Here is a 21,281-nt window from a genome sequence, read left to right as displayed (position 1 = left end):
ACAGAATAACAAAATCGACTGGCCAATATACTTGAAAAATCTTCGATTTTGCAAGTCATAAAGAAAATGACCAAATATCAAGACCTCGAAATGAAGTGAAAGGATCCTGGAATCTGAAGAGCACCAAAGTTGAACCAGTGATCTTTGGAGCAATGAGAATGATGAAGAAGAATCTTACAGCGATCTTAATTACCATCCATGGGAATATTAATACAAAGGCACTGCAGTTGGAAGCTGTCCGGAGATCGGTAATGATCCTGAAAAGAGCCCTCGGAACAAAACTTTGAGAACAAGAAAACTTCACACAACTTGGTTGATGATTCGCTCCTCCTCCTCCTCATCCCTCATCCCTCATCACCAAATTACAGGTGGATACATATCTATCTCTCTCTCTCTATCTCTATCTCTATCTCTATCTCTATCTCTATCTCTATCTCTATCTCTATCTCTATCTCTATCTCTATCTCTATCTCTATCTCTATCTCTATCTCTATCTCTATCTCTATATATATATATATATATATATATATATATATATATATATATATATATATATATATATATATATATATATATATATATATATATATATATATATATATATATATATATATATATCCCTCTCTCTCTGACACAGACACAGACATTATCAGACTCACACATACCAAAGCAGTGATTACAATTACTGCAGTGTATTATGTGTATTGTGCTGGGTTCATGTCCTTGTGTGAGCCACATGCTCGTCAGCATCATTCAGGTTTGCGGAGCTGTTTACTCCCCTTCTTTTTTTTCTTATTTGTTCATTTCCTTGCTTGTGCCTGACTTCCCAACAACGAGTTGGTGCATTGCTTTCTTCCCTCCCATGACTCTTATCATATTTTGTGTGATTTGTATGTTCTTTCGAGGCTTTGTATATATTCATGCACGAGATGGGTGGTATCACTGAGAAAAATGTGGCGTTATAAAGAAGGGGAGGATGTCGTAAATACCACTGTGCGAAATGAAAGGAAAGAGGTTTTGAGAGTGGTTGAATATTTGGTGCATAGGAGACGGCATGTAGCTGAGTTGAAAAGTGTGTCCTCTTCTGCGTATCTAATATGTATATAATAGCCTTTAATTATACTCTTTCACCATCTTGCATATACTCTTTCACTAAAATTGTCTTTCGTGAAAAACGCTCCGTGGAATTGCAAGATGTTGGAGAAAGAAACCCACTAAAATATTTATTTTTATTTTATTTTTGAATGCAGAGTCTTTGCCTCATGAAATAATCTGTGCTTGCATGATATTAGAACAAATGCTCAAATGCTGCAAATGCACCATATTTTGTCAAAAGTAAAACTTTGCTCAACAGGTAATGAGTTTAGTACCTGGAATATCACTGATCATGCATACACAGATGCACCAAGTTATTCATACTGTCTATTTTTTTTTTTGAAGAAACTCGGCGATTGCAAGCATCTATCCAGCAGAGTTTCTTTGCCTTTGTGTTCTTGCAGAAATAATGTTGTGTGCCCAATTATCGATGTCATCAGTGATGAGACATTTGAGTACCTGGCTGGCTCAGACATGACTTATGGCGGTTTCAATTGGAAGCTGAACTTCCGCTGGTACCCGGTTCCACAACGGGAGATGGATCGCAGGAAAGGAGACAGGACATTGCCTGTCAGGTACACCTGATAATTTCGGCAGACTGATGGCAGTTTGTGGTGACTGTTTGTTTTTTAAAAATAGTCTCTGGTTGTGGAGATGCAGAAAGTTGACATTTTTGTTGCCAAAATGGAATTAACCGATTTTTTTTTTTTGTTAATATAACTCTTGTTACTTGATGGATACTGGCACGCTATAAATGTTCATGTTATTATTTATTATTTAACACTGTTGATACTGGTTTTTTTTCCTTCACCTTGAAAACCATGAGAGTAAAATCGAAAAGAACAATCATGTTTTTTCATTTTATTTTTTTCAGGACAGTCATATCCATTTCAAGAACAAAGCAAAAAGCTACTCTATTTTGTTGTTTATCTTTTAACTGCAGAGTCCCAGCCCCACAAGCAATTATTGATGGCAATTGGATTGACTATTGATGTGACATTTTCTGGTGTGGATAATTCAGCGACTTGTTCACTTCCTACTTTTCCAAGCATTTTAATGAAGCTGTCTGTTTGCAGGACACCCACAATGGCCGGAGGCCTGTTCTCTATCGACAGGGTCTATTTCCAGGAAATCGGCACTTACGACGCCGGCATGGACATCTGGGGAGGAGAAAACCTTGAGATGTCTTTTCGGGTAGGCCTTTATTCTTGGACAAATCAATATGCATCTTTAAAGAGTTGATTTTCTTAAAAGCATTTCAAAATGAAGAAAATTATTTCCAAATACTGTTAATGCAGCACGTACCAGTACTTCCTGTTAGTGTAAAAAAAAAAAAAACATCTGTAGTTCTCTTGTTTGTGTTAAAACAGCAACATTATAGAAATGTGCTGGTGTAATTTGCATGCCAACTCCTCGATGATGAAAGACCACCAGATACGTTGCTCCACAGGCTATTGCGAAGCTTTTTCATTGCTGCTCACATGATGTTTGTAATAACACATTTATTATTACTCTGCGTTTTGTGTTTTCACAACAGGTTGCTTCTGCTTTGTAGTCTTAATTCATACATTTTCCCATGCTTTATCTCTTCTGGCAGCTCGTCAGCAAATAACAGATATGCACACGGTGTGATTGCTACCCAATACCGATCTCTGCCTCAACGATTGGTGGACAATTTGGCAATCTGAAATTTGGGCATTTTTTCCTGCTATGACTGCATAGTTACGAGGATCTTAATAATTTCACATGCTACCTGCTGTCCAGAGCACATATCAAGTCGCACGTGACCGAGTTGAACATTCCCTTGATCACAACAACAATAATCATTCCTATTAACAATCATCCTTTTCATTCCTATTGAGGCCACCATATCACAATTATCTGCAGGTGTGGCTTCAACTCGGCAATAGGTATGTCCTATAATGCGGTGGTGGGGTGTGTCGGTGTGTTCAATCCTGCAGTGCAAAACAAAGTTCCCAAATCAATGATTTCCTCAGCCCCTCCCTTAACTTCCCGCTCCCAGCACCACAACAGCTCCTTTTGTTGTACGTTCTGTCGGAGAGGGCCCTCAAATGGCTCTCCAATGCCGAGTCATGGTCGCCAGGCCCCGTGGCTGATCGATTCCCAGGCATGGTGAAGGCCTGTCGTCCTCGTCTCTAAGAGCCTCATTAATTGCAGAAATACACCACTTACCCACCCACAAGCTTTACATCCAATGATCCTTACCCACCCCCCAGCTGCCATTCTTCTTTATGTACACCTGCAGTACATGATAAAGGGTGTGTCCCAACCTGCCATGGCCTGCATCCATGCTAAATCACAAGAAGCAACACAAACAATCAATGCTGTACTGTAATTCCTTTATTCAAACATGCATCGCTGTTATCCCTTATACCCGGTCCATGTGCTGGCTCTCATGGCCATTCTTGCCTGTCACCCATACCAATTCCCACAACTCACCTGCATACTCCCAAAGCAAATCATGACGAGTTGAGACAATGGGGAACAGTAAATATTCTGTCATCAAATGCATCACTGGGGAGCCCGTTCAATACTCGCAATGCCTTCTGCAGCCATTGTCTTCATTTCAACATGCTAATTCAAACCCATGGCTTTCTTCCAAAACTGAGACCCCATTAATCACAGCAGACTGTCTGTGGAAGGTTATGCTTGCCTCTCTGGGCCTTTCCCAATCATTTTAATTTAACTCCATGAACTTTCCACAGATGCTCCGGTTGGTTGTCTAGTGGGCAGTGTTCATACCCAGTCCATGTGGTTTGACCTGCGTCCTTAGACTATCCCAGCATGGCTGGTCTTCCCACGTCGGCTGTCCTTAGAGTAAGGTCACTAGGCTGCAAGCCCAGGTGGTCACCTCCTTAGGCCCTCATTGGCCATCGGTGATTCTGCCACCATGGCACGGCCCATAACCCCTCTATAGAAGCCCTCTTGTCACACCCTTGCAGTGCCCGGGAGGTGTCAGCCCCCTCCAGGGTCCGGTGATCACACCAGTCTGAGACATTTGCTAAATCGGGTGCGCCGATGGACAGGGGATGCCCAGCATCACCAGATCGCCCCTCCACCCACCTCTCCCATGGTGCCCGGATTATATCATATCCGTGGTTGGACCCCATGTCCAAATTCTGCCAGTGCAACTGCCCAGCTGCCTGTCACCTCCCAATTTACCAGGGAGCCAATGGGGATCAGGGTTTTTATTTATTTATTTTTGGAAATCACCCCAAACAAGGCATAAAGCCACTCTCGGTAAGGGACTAAGGGAAGGTTAGATAAAGATAACGATAAAACAAAACAAAATAAAAGAAAGAGAAAAATAGCAAGAAAACATCCAAGATACAGGAAATAGCAGAAGTCAGGTGAAATGTGATGTCACCTCAAAGACGTAAGAAGTCGCAATTGACATTCCTCTTCGAGCTGGGTTATTATTGGGAAATAATAGGAAGCACATTCCAGGTAGTGAATTCGAAAGCAACACAGCACGAAGGATAAAACGATCTGCATAGCCTTTCGTTCTGCACTTTGGATCAGCAATAGAGCATGGTTGTGCAGAGATGGCAAACCGAGTCTTGCGTCCAAACACTCATACAGGAAGAACCAGGTTAGAAAGTCCAGCAGAACATTTGCCATCAAAATATCTGGAGAGCAAACTAAGAGTGGAAACTGACCTACAGTGAGAGAGCAGTTGAAGAATTGAACCTATCTCCACACCAACCAGAATAACTATGTCTTTCTGGAGCCGATCAAGTAGAGATAAGTGGCATGCTGGTGCTCCAGTCCAAATATGGCAACAGTACTCCATGAGGGGACGTATTGTTGTCTTGTACAGGTACAAAACAGCATTCGGAGGTAAATATCTCTGCGCTCGACAAAGACGACCAACTCGCTTGAAAGCAATCTGAGCAATACCAAAAATGTACTTATCCCAACGGAGGTTGGAGGAGATGTCAAAACCAAGAAACCGAAGCTCAGATGATTCTGATAAGGTTGAAGACCCCGTGTGCACAGAAGGGAAAGACCTGTTTCAAGAGCGAGACTTGGACAACAATATAATTTCCTTTGCATTGAAGGTTACCAGCCAGTCATGCCTGCACTTCAACGCATTCTCTAAATCATTGTCCAGCGAAACTACAACCTCATTACGAGACGCGCTGAGTGAATCAGCAGATGGACAGTAAAGTGAGGAGTCATTGGCATACATGGCTATCTGAGACAGAACATTATCAGGAAGGTCATTGTTATAAGCCAGGAGCAGAGTGGGACCAAGGACAGAGCCCTGTGGAACACCAAGATAGATGGAGCGAGTAGGGGAGGATTGACCCTCAAGTACCACCTTCATCTTGCAATTTGAAGCCGAAATGATTGAAGGAATCACTCCAGATGCACCATACAACTGAAGCTTGTGGAGCAGACCCTTGTGCAACACTTTCTCAAAGGCTTTTGAGATATCCAAAATAACTAATCAAGCTTGAGGAGGTGAATCAAGGAGGTGACCACCTGGGCTTGCGGCCTAGTAGCCTTATCCTTGAGCTCCAATGCCCTGTTGAAATGATCCGTAATTGAGGATAGCAAATCACCAATAGAGCGAGAATGGTGAAATCCATACTGGCAGTTCGCGAGAAGTTCATAGTCTTACAGATGGCTGAGAAGTTGTTCATTGATGAAGCGTTCGAATACCTTACTTATCACAGGAAGCAGGCTGATGGAGTGATAGTTACTTGGCTCAGAATGCTCACCATCCCTCTTGGACACAGGGACGACAGAAACCACTTTCCATGATGAAGGAAACACCGCAGACAAACACAGGTTGGATAGTTTGGCAAGAATCGATGACAGTTCAGGAAAACCCGTCTTCAAGACAATCACAGGGATTCCATCAGGACCAGTCGCTTTTGATGCATCTCGAGTATGAATAATTCTGGCAACTTTCTTAGGAGTGATGAGTGGAACGGAAATATCAGAGCCTGTACGAGATGGAAAATGAGGAAGAAGGTGTCCCTGATCATTGAGGGTAGAATGAGAAACAATTTTGCTCAATTTTGAGGGCTATAATTTGATACACCTTACTCTGGTTTTTAACTGTCATTTTCTCATAAATCTATATTATAAAAGGAGCTGTGTCTGTCTGTCTGTCTGTCTGTCTGTCTGTCTTATAACTTGAGAATGGATTGACAGATTTTAATAACTCCAACTACGGTGGATTCAGGGAACTCCCGGAAAGGTTTTTGATGAAAAAATCTAAATATATTTTTAATTAAAAAAAATATATATATCCTTTTTAATTTTAAAAAAATAATTTTTATGGGTGTATGCGCATATGTGGCAAAACTACAAACGCCAACTTGCGATGCTGGTTATCCCTGCATGGAGGGCGGGATCGAGCAGTGTCCATGGGTAAGTCAGTGAGCGAGTGAGTCCGTAAACATTTCAGTCAATCGCTTCAACCAAACACACAATTTTGATAAGTTTCACATGTGATGCCCATCGAAGGTGATATTTTCCGCATCGATTGGATTCAGAAAACGCTTGCCACATTCAATACTGTATATTTAAACATTTTACATACGTTAAAACAAAAACTCTTGCCTCTTCATCTTCTTCTACACTTATTCAATCCCATTTCTCATTGTTCCTCCTTCATCTTCTTCTTTACTTATAATAATGGTGAGTCTCTGCTGGTTACCATGCCCAAGGAGTTGCTGCAGCTGTGCCCAATAAGCTGACTCCAATGATAATTGAGGTAACACCGGTCAACGAGCGTATTATGAGACGAACGATTCGTCACTCCTTAGGTGTCAGTTCCCTGGTCTTTGTTTATGCTCCGACTGAGGCGAGTGACCTCACCGTGAAGGACACATTCTACGCCACGCTCGAGTCTGTGGTTGATCAGTGCCCAAGACGAGATGCACTTCTAGTCTTGGGGGATTTCAATGCATCGACTGGAACTGATAGGGATGGTTTGAGGTGTGTGTTGGTCCCCATGGGTCTGGAACTGTGAATGAGAATAGCACTAAGTTCCTTAACTTTGCAAGAAGTCATGGACTTAGGGTGGCTGTTTCATGGTTTCAGCGCCCACAAGCTCATCGCTGGACTTGGTATTCCAACGCTGGCGGTGTGGCAAAGGAGATTGACCATGTCCTCATTGATGGTCGCTGGAGGATGATCCAGAACTGCAGGGTCTACCGGAGTGCTCAGTTCCTCAATACTGACCACCGTATTGTTGTAGCAACTCTGAAATTGCACCTTAAATCCAGGAGAATGGTACCATCCCAACCAAGGCTGGATGTTGGCAAGCTCAAGAATGAGAGAGTAGCTGAGGAGTTTGTGAACAAGCTCAGTGGAGATTTGGGGGGTCTGGGTGCTTTGGGAGGTCCTGAAGAGTTGTGGAGTGCCTTCAAGACCACCGTCCTTGATGTTGCCGGTGGATGTCTTGGAACTCACCGAAGGGCAAAGAAGAATTTTGTCTTTCAAGGGACACTGGATATCATTGACCAGAGTCGCAGGGCCAGGCTGAATGGCAGAGCTGAGCTGTTCAGGGAGCTGAGGCGTAAAACTGTACGTGCACTAAGGGTGGACAAGGAGGCCTATGTGCGAGGAATCTGTGAGGGGGTAGAGCATCACCTGTGGTCAAGTGATTCTCGTCCTGCTTACACGGGAATTCGCGTATTGCGTTCATCCAAGCCCATCCCTCGGTGAGGTCCCTCTGCAGTGAGAGAAGAGGGTGGTAGGCTCTTGACAGAGGAGTCTGAAGTGAAGGCCCGCTGAGCAGGTTACTTTGAGTGGTTGTACCAGGCTGATCCACCAGCTGTCGAGTTGGATGTCAGGGGTGTTACAATCCCTGTTGCTGACCCTCGAATCAACTGTGGTCCACCTTCGCTTGTGGAAACACGGGCTGCAGTGAACCGGTTGAAATGGGGTAAAGCTCCAGGGATCTGTGGCATCCATGCTGAACTTCTCAAGGCTGGTGGAAATGCTGCACTCGTGTCGTTGCATGCAGTTCTGTGCTCTTCCTGGAACACAGGCATCATCCCAACTGTGACTGGAAGAGGGGCCTTGTTGTCCCTCTCTGAAAAGGGAAGGGTGATCGCCAAGACTGCAACAACTACCGAGGGGTGGCCGTTCTCTCTTCCCCCATCTGCACAAACTGTCCAGCCAGCTGGCATTTCACCAACCTCCCTGTCAAGCTCATCCGCACACCAATCTCCCCTCGCGGTTCATCCATCCTCCTCCTATCCACCCACTTCACTCCCACAATCTTCCTGACCCAGTTGTTCTCACAAACCTGCAGCCTCTGTTGTTGTCTCTCTGTCAATGGCACCGTCTCCAGACCGTAAATGTAGGTCAGCATTACACACGACATCAGAACCTTCACTTTAAGTTTTCTTGATGTCTTTCTGTCTGTCATTACTCCCTCCACCCTCCTCCATGCATTCACACCCACCTGGATCCTCCTTTCCACCTCTGCTTCAGACTTACCATTCCCAGTCACTGTTCCTCCCAGATACTAAAACCTGTTTCCCTGCCTGATCTCCTTCCCCTCTCACCTGATGTTCATTTATTTTCTCTGCTGCCTGACCCATGTCACCTCCGTTTTCTCCATACTCATCTTCAGCCCATGTTTCTCAAATGCCTCCTTCCACTCCTCCAGTACTTCCTGTATCTCCCGCCCATTCTCCACCGCGACAGCCATATCGTCCGCACACAGCATCCTCCCCATACTACCCCGCAAGCTCACCTTCCTGTTTACCAGCTCCATCACCATGATAAACATCAGTGGGCTGAGAAAGCATTCCTGCCTCAAACCGGTGTTCACGCTGAACTCCACAGACATCCGAGGACCAACCAAAACTCTTCCCTTCGTTCCCTTGTACATTCCTTCCACCAACCTAACTTATGCTTCCAGCACTCCTATCCATATTAGTGTCGCAATCACCATCCCTCTCGGGACAGTGTCATAGGCCTTATTCAGGTTCACCAATCCCAATGCCATCTCACCTTGCACCTCCAACCTATTCCCCACCAGCTCTCTCAATATGAACATCCCATCCGTTGTCCCGCGACCCTTTCTAAACCCCTGCTGGGTATACACGGCGAAAATGCAAACACCAACTTGCGACGCTGGTGCTTGTTATCCCCGCATGGAGGGCAGGATCTCCCAGGAATCATTTTTTGTTCTCACCTCATAGATTAGCCATCGCAACAAAGATTTGTGTTCCCATCAGCGAAGCGACGGGTCTTATATGCAAGTTATGAAATAAATGCCAGCCCTCTATTGTGTACCTGTTATGCAATTATTAGCCTAAAATTGGACTTAGAAGACCAAAGAGCAAATTTACTCATCCATCCAACTTAATGCAGTGACATCACACTGCTCCATCCAAATGTTGAGTGTTACATTTGATCAGCGTGCCAAATGATTCGTACAAAACACGCATCCACCGTTCAGCAATATTTATATGTTTTTGAACAGTGAATTGCTCAGCCAGTTTTTACACAGATGCATTGAACCCAACAAAGTATGTGTAATGGTTTAAGCATCCGCTCTAAATTTGGGAGATCGGTGATTTGATTCCTTGCCGAGTCGTACGAAAGGCTTTAGAAATGGCACGTGCTGCTACCTTGCTTTATGCTCAGAATTTCATTGAAAGAGCATGGGCAAATTCCATGGGTTGGCATCCATGTGGAGGATAACATTTGGCCTTGCTGAATGCAGAGAGAAAAGCGGGTCATCAATGTCGCATCACCGATACCGAAAGTGCCCTGGAAGTTATGTCCCTTTCCCCAAGCTCAGCGGCTAAGTATTTATCTGGAGTCAAGTCTGGTGTTGTCTCGCTTATTTGTGTGCATGTGCATGCGTGATTTGTGTTGCAGATCCTCCACGACCTTCCGATCTCATAAACAATGAAAGCTGATGTATGTGACTGAAGCTATATATAAGTAGGCCTAAAACAGAATCGTATCTCATGTGTAACGACAGCGGCACTCGGTAAAGTGCATACCTCCGCGAGGCTGAGCATTTTACGTTTTGTATCCCACTGATGGGCCGAATCTGCATCCAGACCTTAACCAAAATCTAATCCGCTTGTTTGGTCACCAACCTAACTCATCCACTAAGTTTCGTCCAGATCCATCCACATCTTTTTGAAATATCATGCTATATATTGTTGCGAATTCGCGCCCGCCGGCGTGCGAGCGGCCACGTAACTCGAATCGCGGCACGTCGCCCACCGGACGGACAATTCTGTCGTGACCCTCTCGGACTAACGCTGGGAACTAGTCACGGGTGGGCCTTTCGGCCTCACCACGATCGTGCCAATCGTCCCCCCGCGTGGGATAGGGTTGTTCGCCAAATTCGACCTACCTAAGTACCCACACGGAGGGTAGACCGGGCGATCGCACCTCGCCGCAGGTCGACTCCGGACACGGGCCACTTAAGCGACCCGTTCCATACTATCGGGATAACCGAGCGGTGTTATCGTCGACCTCGACGGTTCCGATTAATTATCGGGCGTATTAAGCCCACAAGCGGTGCGGGAATGGCCGCAGAAGGAGACTCGAAGGTGGTGGAGGGTGTAAAGTGCTGGTCCATGGCCATGGCGACGTTTGGAATGGCGGTGATGCGATGTTTGCGGGAGCGAGTTGTGAAGGTAAAGGTCGTGGCTGTTGGCGTTGTTGTTGTTGTGAAGCAGCGTTGCGGCCGGTGGTTGTTGTGTGATGGCGGCCGAGACGCGGCTCGTTCAAAACAAAGATAGAACAGAAAAACGGCTATCTTCAAGGGTCGCAGCCCGAATGAATCACATTTATTCCCTCTAAACAACGGGTTTGGGGCTAACTACACATGTACTTACAGAGATATCTCACCTACGGGACCTGAATGGTGGTTTGCGAATTTCCTCAACCGCAACAATATCATCGTCGGCCCTCTCTCTCAATGGTGGAGAATCGCTTTAAAAATTCTTGTGTCCGGATCTGGATTTTCACCAAAATCTAATCCATTCGTCCTTGACACCCACCCAACCTGTCCACCAAGTTTCATCTGAATCTGTCCATAACTTCTTTGAGCTACCCTGCTCACAGACAAACAAGCAGACCAGCAGGGGTAAAAACATCACCTCCATCCACCTTCCGTGGTGGAAGTAAAACCTAAATGCTTCGTAGTGCAGTTATATGTTGATATAGTGCACTGTAATTGGTTGTCATCTCATTGCAGAAGGACTATAAAAGTATAGGAGGTGATGTCATTGTAGTGTTGTGAATGCGTGGTGAATACTATTGCTCCTGAAAAGGAAATATCACATGAGAAGTGTAATATAAAGAGATCAGTCTTGGCTTGTGACGGCTACTCCAAGCTGCACATTGCACCCCGACTTCACGTTTCAGCAGGAGCTGTATGCAAGACTCTGATGTGGATATGCAAAGCTGATACTGTTGATCATAGGAGCAGTTGACGAAAAAGTCCAAACTCTCCGTAATTGATTTTGAATACCTCCCGGAATGTTCTCGAGGAGACATCTTGCGAATGACCAAGCTGAAAGGATTGGTGCGAATGTTTCTTCACCAACAGTAAGATGCACATTTGTGTAAAGTGGTCTCAATGGATGTGTCGCTGACTTTGTCTCTCCGACTTGGGAATCCCTGTTCATCGCAAGCTTGGCAAGCAGACTGTGTCCATTGCCTGAGATATGTCTTGGGATACAGTCCTGACCTCTCCTTTGAGGTGTAGTGGCTATGATCATTGCTGGGAGAGAAGCAATAGCATGTACTCAAATTTGACTCACTGGGACTGAATCCAAATTGATGGTCAAGATTGGGCTGTTTGAAAAAGTGAAACATGATGTCGGCAGCAATGATGGGTTCCGTTACTTTGCTTGTAATTAAAAATAGACTTAATGGCTTCTAGTGTAGAGGATGGTCTTGCATCCTTCTTGGGACAAGGAGTCATGTTAGCTGTCTTCCAGGCAAACAAAAAGTGACCGGGGGAGAAGGAAAAGGTGAAGCGATTGGCTAAATAATGTTTTCTGGCTTGCCTGAGGATGGAGTTCAGCCTTGAGATCATCGAGACTGTTTGCTGCCTTGGCTAAGGCCGTCATAGACCACTGACCATCCACAGATCACCGACCAGCGGGAAGTCATGGATTCACTTAACCATGTGTTGTGGTGCTGTCTGAGTCTTGAAGTCCTTGGTGCTTTCAGTCTTGAAGTCCCTGGTGCTTTCAGTCTTGCTCAATATGGATGTGAGTCTTGGATTCTGACCAAGGATCTAAGACAAACACTTTAGGTACCAGGTGTCTTCAGAGTATCCGTGGCTATCGCTGGGCAGACTTTATATAATGAGCATTTGCTAAGAGCGATTCAGATGAGATTTGTTACCTGTATAGTCCGTGAGCATCAGCTGCACCTTTATGGACATGTGCCTCATTTTCCTGATGCTGATCCTGCTCACCTGATTCTCTCAGCGAGGGAGCCTCGTGAGTGGAGGAGGCCAACGATCCAACCACGTTCCCCATTGTCACAGCAGGTTGATCGGTATCTCAAGGAGGTATGGGGATGTGCCGGACATCTGCCTGGGGGTGGCCAGTCGGAGGCCTCTCGAGTTCCGACGAAAAGTGGATGTGGCAACGCGCTTCTTCGGATCACGCTGCTTTACCTGGCCTGACCTGACATGACCTCTCCTAAGGGTTGACACATGCTTGTTTCAAGCCTTACCTAGTGACTTAAAGTTTCGCTCAGTCGGGTTAACCTTCATTTTGAGAACGCAAGCTGATTGATCACAACTGCTTCACTTCAGTTTTCAGTGCAACAAGGATGAATATGATATAGCCTTGGATAGGATGGGATAAACCTGTGAATGAGAATAAACTTTTGTAAAGTACAGTACTATATTCCGAGGTGGAATAAATATAAGGCGCAGCAGAGGATTGAAGCCCAATCCTTTTGTAAGGGGGCTGATTTCAGTCTCCACCAGTTGACCTCTGCGAACACCCACATTCTATAGCATTGAAGTCGCTCTCACGATACATATGGGGTTTGACAAGAACATGGCCAGAGGTGCCATGAGGGACAGAGGATGAATAGGAGCGGTTGGCTGGAAAGATTTTCATTTTTTTTTCTTCAAAAAAGAACAGGAGAGCCTGACCTAGACGTCTATTGACCTCTGGCTCACAGCTAGCAGAGACGCGAATATCACTGCCAAGGTAAGTGAATCTCCGTGACCTCAACATCCTCACCACAAACGAGTCCAGACAAGATAGCAGTATCCAATATGTCAATGAAAGCCTGGATCATCGTTTTAACCCAGGAAACCCATAATCCCAGTGGCTCACACTCCTCATTCAGCACCTCGAGTGCCCACAAAAGGATATCCAGAGTCTGCGCAAAGATAACTGCATCATCTGCGAAATCAAGGTCAGAGATCTTGACATTTCAAAACGATGCACCACAGCTTGATATCTCCGACACCCTCCCCAGAATCCAGTCCATACACGTGCTTAAAAGTGTGGGGTCCAGAACACACCCCTGACGAACTCTACTGACAACTGGAAATAAGTCGGAGATGGAACCACCACATCTCACAGCACTCTCGGTACCAGAGTAGAGTTCAGACATCAGATTGATAAGTTTTGGTGGCACCCCACGCAGACCAAGAATCCTCCAGAGGACATCCCGATTCACTGAATCAAACGCTTTGCAGAGATCAACAAAAGCTGCAAGCAGCCCCTGCGGAACTCTCAACTGTGTTCGGTGAGGACCCGAAGGGCAAGGATACGGTCAAACATTGACCTCTTTGGTGTAAAGCCTGACTGCTCAACCAGATGGTGGCGAACCCTGTCAATAATTATCTGAGTAATCATTAGAGCGACCAGACCAATGATGGTAACCCTCAGAGCGACCAGACCAATAGTACATGTAACCACCCACCATGATCTCAACACTATCCAATCTAAAGACCTCAAAGAGGCTGCAATACCAATGTTCAAACGCTTGAGTTCAGATGATAACAGAGACAGGTGATCATTCTCTTTTCGGGATAGGACATTCTGGGCACCCACCCAAAGAGACTGCCTCAAGTTAACCCAAGAAGACCGCCGTCTGGTGGACGATACCTCTGCACCACTCTGACACATACTACCGCAATCTCACCCTGGAAGGTTATCCTGTAGTTTTCCTCCTATCATAAAATAGTGGGGGTCCCGAAAGATTTTCCCCGATCCCATCATCCGGTGAGCTGCCCTGCGGTTGGGAGCTGCACAGAAGATACTCCCATGGAGTGGGCTTTCAGATTTCTTTGCGTTTTTGTGTTTTTCGGAATGAAAGGTTTTACAGTGGCTGAAATGCAAATCCTGTCACCAACCTCCGAAGAAAAGTAACCCAAATGCAGGAGGACGTCCGCAGACACAGTTGGACATTCGATATGGATGGCCGTTGGCTCACAAGGAGCTCCTCCGCCCTTTGAGAGGTTTTGTTTTTAATCCTGCTGGGTGTCCATATCCAAACACCCTCCTCACCAGAAAACCCGGTGGGAGAGACGGTTTAGTCGCCGACAACCCGACCATGACCTCAAAAATATGGTCTATGTTGGTTGATGTTGGCCTTGGGCCTAGGTTGACCTTTTGGTTCATGTTGACCTCAAAAGTAATTGGCTGGTTGAATTCAGTGACCTGAAATATAAGTCCTCTTCAAATTTCAAGTCAATCAGATGAAAATTGAGGATATTTGAAATCTCACTGTAGTTTTTGAACTTTGGCCTATGTTGACCTTTTGACCTCAAAAACGAAAGACTTCTTCACTATGACAAACTCAACCATGTGGTGAAGTTTCGTGAAGATCGGTTTAAAATTGTGACCTGTAGGCGACAAACAAACAGACAGAATAACAAAATCGCTGAACTAATATTCTTGGAAAATCTTCGATTTTGAAAGTAACAAGCAGGAAGGGGTGAAAACGTAACCTCCTTCACCTTCGGTGGTGGAGGTAACTAGAAGGGCACTCGGTAGAGCACATACCCCTGCCACGTAATACCTGATCCACGAGAACATATCTGGCCCAATACATTTTTGAAATATCACGCGACATGTCGTTTTTGGCCCCATCTCTCAATGGTGAAGAATCACTTTAATAATAAAATAATTCTCATTTCCAGATCCGGATTCAGATCTTCACCAAAGTCGAATCAATTTGTCGTGGTCACACACCCAACCTGTCCACCAAGTTTCATCCGAATCCGTCCCAAACTTTTTGCGATATCGTGCTATATATCGGTTTCGCACTATCTCTCAATGGTGAATAATCACTTTAAAAATTCGGGTTGTCAGATCTGGATCTTCAACAAAATCTAATCACTTCGTCATTGTCACACTCCCAACCTGTCCAGCTAGTTTCATCCGAATCCGTCCCAAACTTTTTGCGATATCGTGCTATATATCGGTTTCGCACTATCTCTCAATGGTGAATAATCACTTTAAAAATTCGGGTTGTCAGATCTGGATCTTCAACAAAATCTAATCACTTCGTCATTGTCACACTCCCAACCTGTCCAGCTAGTTTCATCCGGATCCGTCCACAACTTTTTGAGATATTCTGCACACACACACACACACACACACACACACACACACACACACACACACACACACACGTGAAAACATAACCTCCTTCACCTCCGGTGGTGGAGGTAATGACTCACTGTGCGAAATCCTAACTGTGTTCCATTTATGACACAGCCTCGACTCAACTCTGCTCTTATTTGCTCTCAAACTATGCCCCTTGGTTCTGTTATTGTTCTTTTATTGTCCAACATGGTAAAAACTTTTTCACATCTATTTTATCATTGTCGTGTGAAGGTTTTTGGGGGAATAAAGATGCAACGAAGGTTTGGGGAAAATAAATAAATAAACATCCTTCCTTGAGATGAAGGGATACCTGCCAGGTTGGGGCACTTTTGCTTGGATACAGAGGTGTCATTGAAAGTCAGGGAGTACTGTAATGCATAAAATGTTCCTTATTCATGCAATTTGCTCTTTTGCCTGTATTCCCCCTTTTTTGGGGTATGTTTGTGTCCCTGCCTGGAACAGTCGGTGCCCTGTTACAACATACTGCAACATCATTACAAATCCTCGAATTGTTTGCTTCTGAACAGCTCTGTTTGTCTCCTTGAGCAGGCTGTCCATTCATGTGGAGAGAGCAATACGTTTTATTTACTGTCACCACAATCGCTGCTTTGCAGCTTCACTTGCTGTTTATTTGTTTATTTTTGCTACACACCGGCTCCTTGTTTCAGGTCAGGTCAAGTACGGGAGCATGCGCTGGAGCAGCACGTCCACAATTATATCTTGTATATCATCTTCAAAGCAAGTTCATCGGGATAATTCCAATGAGCCTTTCAGTTTCTCTTCCTTTACTGCCTTGGTTTTTATTGCAGGTTGTTCCTAAGTGATGTTTATCCAAAAAAGACCTTAACCTCTATCGCACTTGTGTCTCAGATCTGGCAATGCGGTGGCAAGTTGGAGATTGTGACATGCTCACACGTGGGTCATGTGTTTCGCAAGGCAACACCCTACACCTTCCCTGGCGGTACTGGTCAGGTGATCAATAAAAACAACCGCCGTCTCGCTGAAGTGTGGATGGACGAGTTCAAAAACTTCTTCTACATAATCTCACCAGGTGGGTCGATGCTGTTTTCTTCCCTCAGGCCCAAAGTAGTTGATGGCATGTCGATTGAAACTGTCAAACGAGGAGGTTAACTTCCTAAGCTTTTAGCACTGTTTTTTTTTTTTTACAGAATGTACATAAACCAAAACAAAGTACTAGTTGATGAGAAAATGTCATAATAATCTTTTCTGCACAAAAAGGGGATAAAGAGGACCTCAGAAATGCAGACCAATTACATTGCTGTCTGTTATTTACCAAATATTTCCCAATTTAGTGACAGGCTACAAGGAAAACTAAACTTTTCCCAGTCAAAAGAACAAGCAAGATTTCAAAGTGCAGTACATTCAGTTCCGTTCTTGCATACGGCAGCTTGGCTGCCAGGTAGCTATCATCTCTTGGAAGCACAGCTGTGCCATTGATGCTTTCCCCTCGACCAGTACACTTGTACTTATTTCACTGACCTCGGAAGGATCACAGGCTGAGTGAACCCCACCTGGTATTAACTCAGCATCCAACGGGGCTTAAACTCAGGACACTGGGATCCTCAGCCAGCCACCCGAGCCACCAAGCCAACACCAGGCTCATTCCAGTACATTGAAGACCGTGGACTATCTCCAGTTGGTGAGAAAATAATTCAAATTTTCAATGAATGTGCAATGCCGCTCTGCATCGGATTCATCGAAAGCATTCCACTGTGGATGCATGAAGGAATCGATGTGTTGAGAAAACGTACACATTGACCTCATCAGTACAATTACAAAAAGGCAACATCGACAATAAGGCCACACAAAGACGGCGAGAACCTGAACATTGAGAAAGGTGCTCACCATTGGAGATGCAATATCAGGAAAGCTCTTTATGGTAACATTGGAAGAAATTTTCAGTGCACTGAATTGAAAAGACAAAGCTCTGGAGATTACCATTATAAAGCTGACCTAAATCAGGTACGATTTACAGGTGACATCATTGTATTCGCAGCAAATCCCATGAGATTACTGTCACACATTCGGTGTGCATGAAGCTTGCATCAAAAAGGATCTCAAAATTAATTTGGAGAAGAGACACTGCAGATGAGGAAGATTTTTGTGGGAGCCAATCCTAACCCGAACCCGAACCCGAACCCTAACCTGAACCCGAACCCTAACCCTAACAGCTCCTCCTCCTTCGTATGCAGCACAAGGCTGAGGGGGCGGCTGTGCCGCTGATGCAATGCCCCTTTTACTAGTACACTGGTACTCATTTCACCGTCCTTTGAAGGATGACAGGCTGAGTCAACCCCACCTGGTGTTAATTCAACATCCGACAGAAGCTTGAACTCAGAAGCCTAAGATGAGGACTCAGCTCTAACTCAGGACTCAGGCCACCCTAACAGCTAAGCCAACACCAGGCTGTCTGAACAGCTCTTCCCAAATCAGTTGAATTAAATGGCATCAAATTAGAAGAGGTGAAGAGTTATCTTTATTTGGGGTCAAATAATATTGTTTACTCACAACCAGACGTCTAAAATGAACAAAAGATCAAAAAAATGAGCTGGACGTTTTCTCTAAAATTTAGTCCCATTCAAAGACAAGACAAACTGCCTTTTGTCTTGAAAGTAAAATATTCAACCAATCTGAACTAACCGTCCTGACATGAATTTGAAACCAGGAGACCCGTTATACAAAAATGATACGAGGCTGCAAACGAGTCAAAAATGCAGAGAAAGATGCATGCTCGATTAACATGAAGAGACGGGAAAAGAAACGAATAGGAATTGGAATGCAAAGGTGTCTTTGATAAAAGTAAGGAAACTAAAATGGCAACGGGCTGGTCACGCTGCAACAACGGATGATCATCGAACCGAGGAAATGCTGGGATGGATCATAAGGGAAAAAAAAAATGACCAAGAAGAATACCACTCGCTCGATGGCAAGACGGCGTTTACAATGTTTCGAGTGAAATCTGGATGAGACTTGCCAACAGCATTTTTTGGGGGAGGAATCCTTCATCCAGCGGTGGGTGGTGAGTCCTGTTTTGGATCCATCGTCTTTTCACGTCGGTATGTTCGGCACGGGGTGCCGGTGGTGTGGATTAGGCGCAGACGTGGTCAGATGAATATCCTTTGCACGCGTGTCGATTACTTTGTGATTCAACTTCCATTAAATGTGCACACCGCATTGACTTTTGAAATGTAAGCCGATTGATTTTTCTCATTGAAGTTATTCCCAATGGAGAAAGGACATGTTTATTGATCGTTGATTTCGATGATATATTAAGTACATGTGAAGAGGGAGAGAGAGAGACAATTGAGGATGTTATTGATTTCTCATTGTCGCTCTCAGCGATCCACTTCATGATGTGACGCTGCTCATGCTCCAACAAAAAAAAAAGACATTCCGTGGATTATACATTGTCACTCATAATGTATGTCGTTATCATCACGACACGCAGCAATTTTTACAGCTTATTGGTTCAATTTTGTGTTTTTTTCCTGAGTCATTGTAACTTCAACAAACTCTAATTCTACTGAATACTAATCTGCTGTCGTCAGGATTGGGATCAAACATTTGCATTACACGTGAAACAAATTCGTTATGATCGAAAACCTTTGGTGAAGATGTGCCAACGAAATGCGCAAAGCGGACGCTGTTTGTTTATTACAGACCTAGAGGTGTGTCCACTTTGGGTATGTTAATAGGTTATCAGATCAGAGGTTTCTTTCCCGTTTGGTCATCACACGATATTGATGGAGAGATGCTACGGAACACGTCCTTTGCCGTTTGCTCTGGGGATGGAAGGCTCGACAAAAGATTTATCCTCACCACGTGAAAATATAAACCCGTAGGGGGATGTGCAGGGCCTGCTAAGTACTCTCATTTGATTTGTGAGCGCTGTGTTGCACGGTCATCAGGGAGAAGGTACCGGAGACACGATCCCATTTTGGGACTGAGTTGCGTTGATGGAATATGCTTCGGGGTAATCAGAGGGGGGGGGGGGACTGTGATTTTGGGAATTATTTTGTCGGCCCATTGCCATTTGTGATGACTAATGATTTAATTACGCTGTGAAGCTGATGCGACTTGCTTCTTGTCCAAACCTGGGAGTCACCGTTGCTGCGTGTGTCAAATACGTTTTTCTTGAAACACAATATAGTGGAGATCTTAACTTTTCATTTATCACCACTTTTGCTTGACAAACACAATTAGAATGGAGTATAAGGATTGTGTCCTGCCATCCTGCTTCACAGCTCTTGATTTTGAAAAAGGCAATTAATTAATTAATTGATTTGGTACACAAAATTGCCAGAAATTTGAAACCTCTACTCCTTTATGCTCAATTTTCCCCTTTCTTCACCTTGCTCTTATTTTTCCGATACGAGGGTGGATTTTTTAATATTATTTTTGCCCAAGACCTGGCCCTCGATACCCCCAGCAGGTTTACAAAATTTGGTGGATTGGCCCAGCCATGTTCTTTTTCGATGATTTTCACACGTACACACATCACATCACATCACATCACATCCATCCATCCATCCATTGGGATCATACTTTCTGCAGAGCATTGGTGCTGCCTAAGCAGTCTCCTTGGCTATTGGGCACAATCCTGGATGGGTCGCCTCTCCGACACTGTATACCAGCAAGCTGGGACTCATTTTGCCGACCTCGGAAGGATGACAGGCAGAGTGAACCCCACCTGGTATTAATTCAACAGCCGAGTGGGATTTGAACTCAGGATCCGAGGATCCCAAGCCCACCACCCTAACCATTAAGCCAACACCAACAACACCAACGCTCTGCACAGAGTATGGTCCCAATGTGTGGATGGATGGATTTGAACTCAAGTTATTTTTCTTCTGCAATCACCTGCAATACCACAGAGTTAAAAAAAAAATCATACCAAAGCATTTTTCATTGCAGTAGTATTTTAATCATTTGACTGTTTATATAGACTTTGAGGTTGAATTGCCCTCGTCTTTTTAAACATAGCCACCTGGAAAATGCTTTCTCAAATTGTCACTCAAAAGCATCTCAAAATGGAAAGTCCGTCCACGTCCTCTTTGCACTCAAACTAAACTTGACGAAAGCAACAGCCCAAAAAATTAGTAAAACTTAATAATTGGTGTTCTCCATATTCTTATCATAAAGTTTTCTTGAAAATTTGATGATAAAAGCTCAAATGATAAATGAGAAACACGAAAGCGATTACAAAACCTGGCCGCCTTGTACTGTATGTCAGGTGGGATAATTAGGCCTATTTGTACTTCCTATGCCTTTGACATGTTGACCCAATTGTTATGAATTTGTCTTCTCTATGTTCTCCTAATAAGGATTTGTTGAAAATTTAACGATTAAAGCGAAAATGGTAAAAAATGTTGTGACCTGATTGACACATCGACGCACAAAAATCCCCTCTCCCACTTCCCGGTGTACGGGCTAACAAGAACTCTGATTTTATGTTATTGATACTCAAAGGAAAGTGAGATGATGAAAAGATGAAACTTTCAATTTTCAACTTGTCTTTGTTTTGATTTTTTCTTCCTTGACTTT

General features: G+C 44.4%; 1 protein-coding gene across 3 annotated transcripts in view; it reads left to right on the top strand.

The window, feature by feature from the left end:
• Nucleotides 1–21,281, top strand: part of LOC147029406 (polypeptide N-acetylgalactosaminyltransferase 1) — a 472,683-nt gene that overhangs the window by 322,969 nt on the left and 128,433 nt on the right. For all 3 annotated transcript variants that reach the window (XM_085872448.1, XM_085872449.1, XM_085872450.1), the window contains 3 exons: nt 1,500–1,670; nt 2,172–2,289; nt 16,587–16,767. In XM_085872448.1, coding sequence (XP_085728574.1) covers nt 1,500–1,670; nt 2,172–2,289; nt 16,587–16,767 — 470 coding nt within the window. The remainder of the gene's footprint in view (nt 1–1,499; nt 1,671–2,171; nt 2,290–16,586; nt 16,768–21,281) is intronic.

Source organism: Eptatretus burgeri, chromosome 3 (genome assembly GCF_056783735.1).
Source record: "Eptatretus burgeri isolate ZD-2024b chromosome 3, Ebu_testis_v1, whole genome shotgun sequence".
Classification (NCBI taxonomy): domain Eukaryota; kingdom Metazoa; phylum Chordata; class Myxini; order Myxiniformes; family Myxinidae; genus Eptatretus; species Eptatretus burgeri.
Note: the sequence above shows the minus strand (reverse complement) of the source record. Positions and strands in the feature narration are given on the sequence as shown.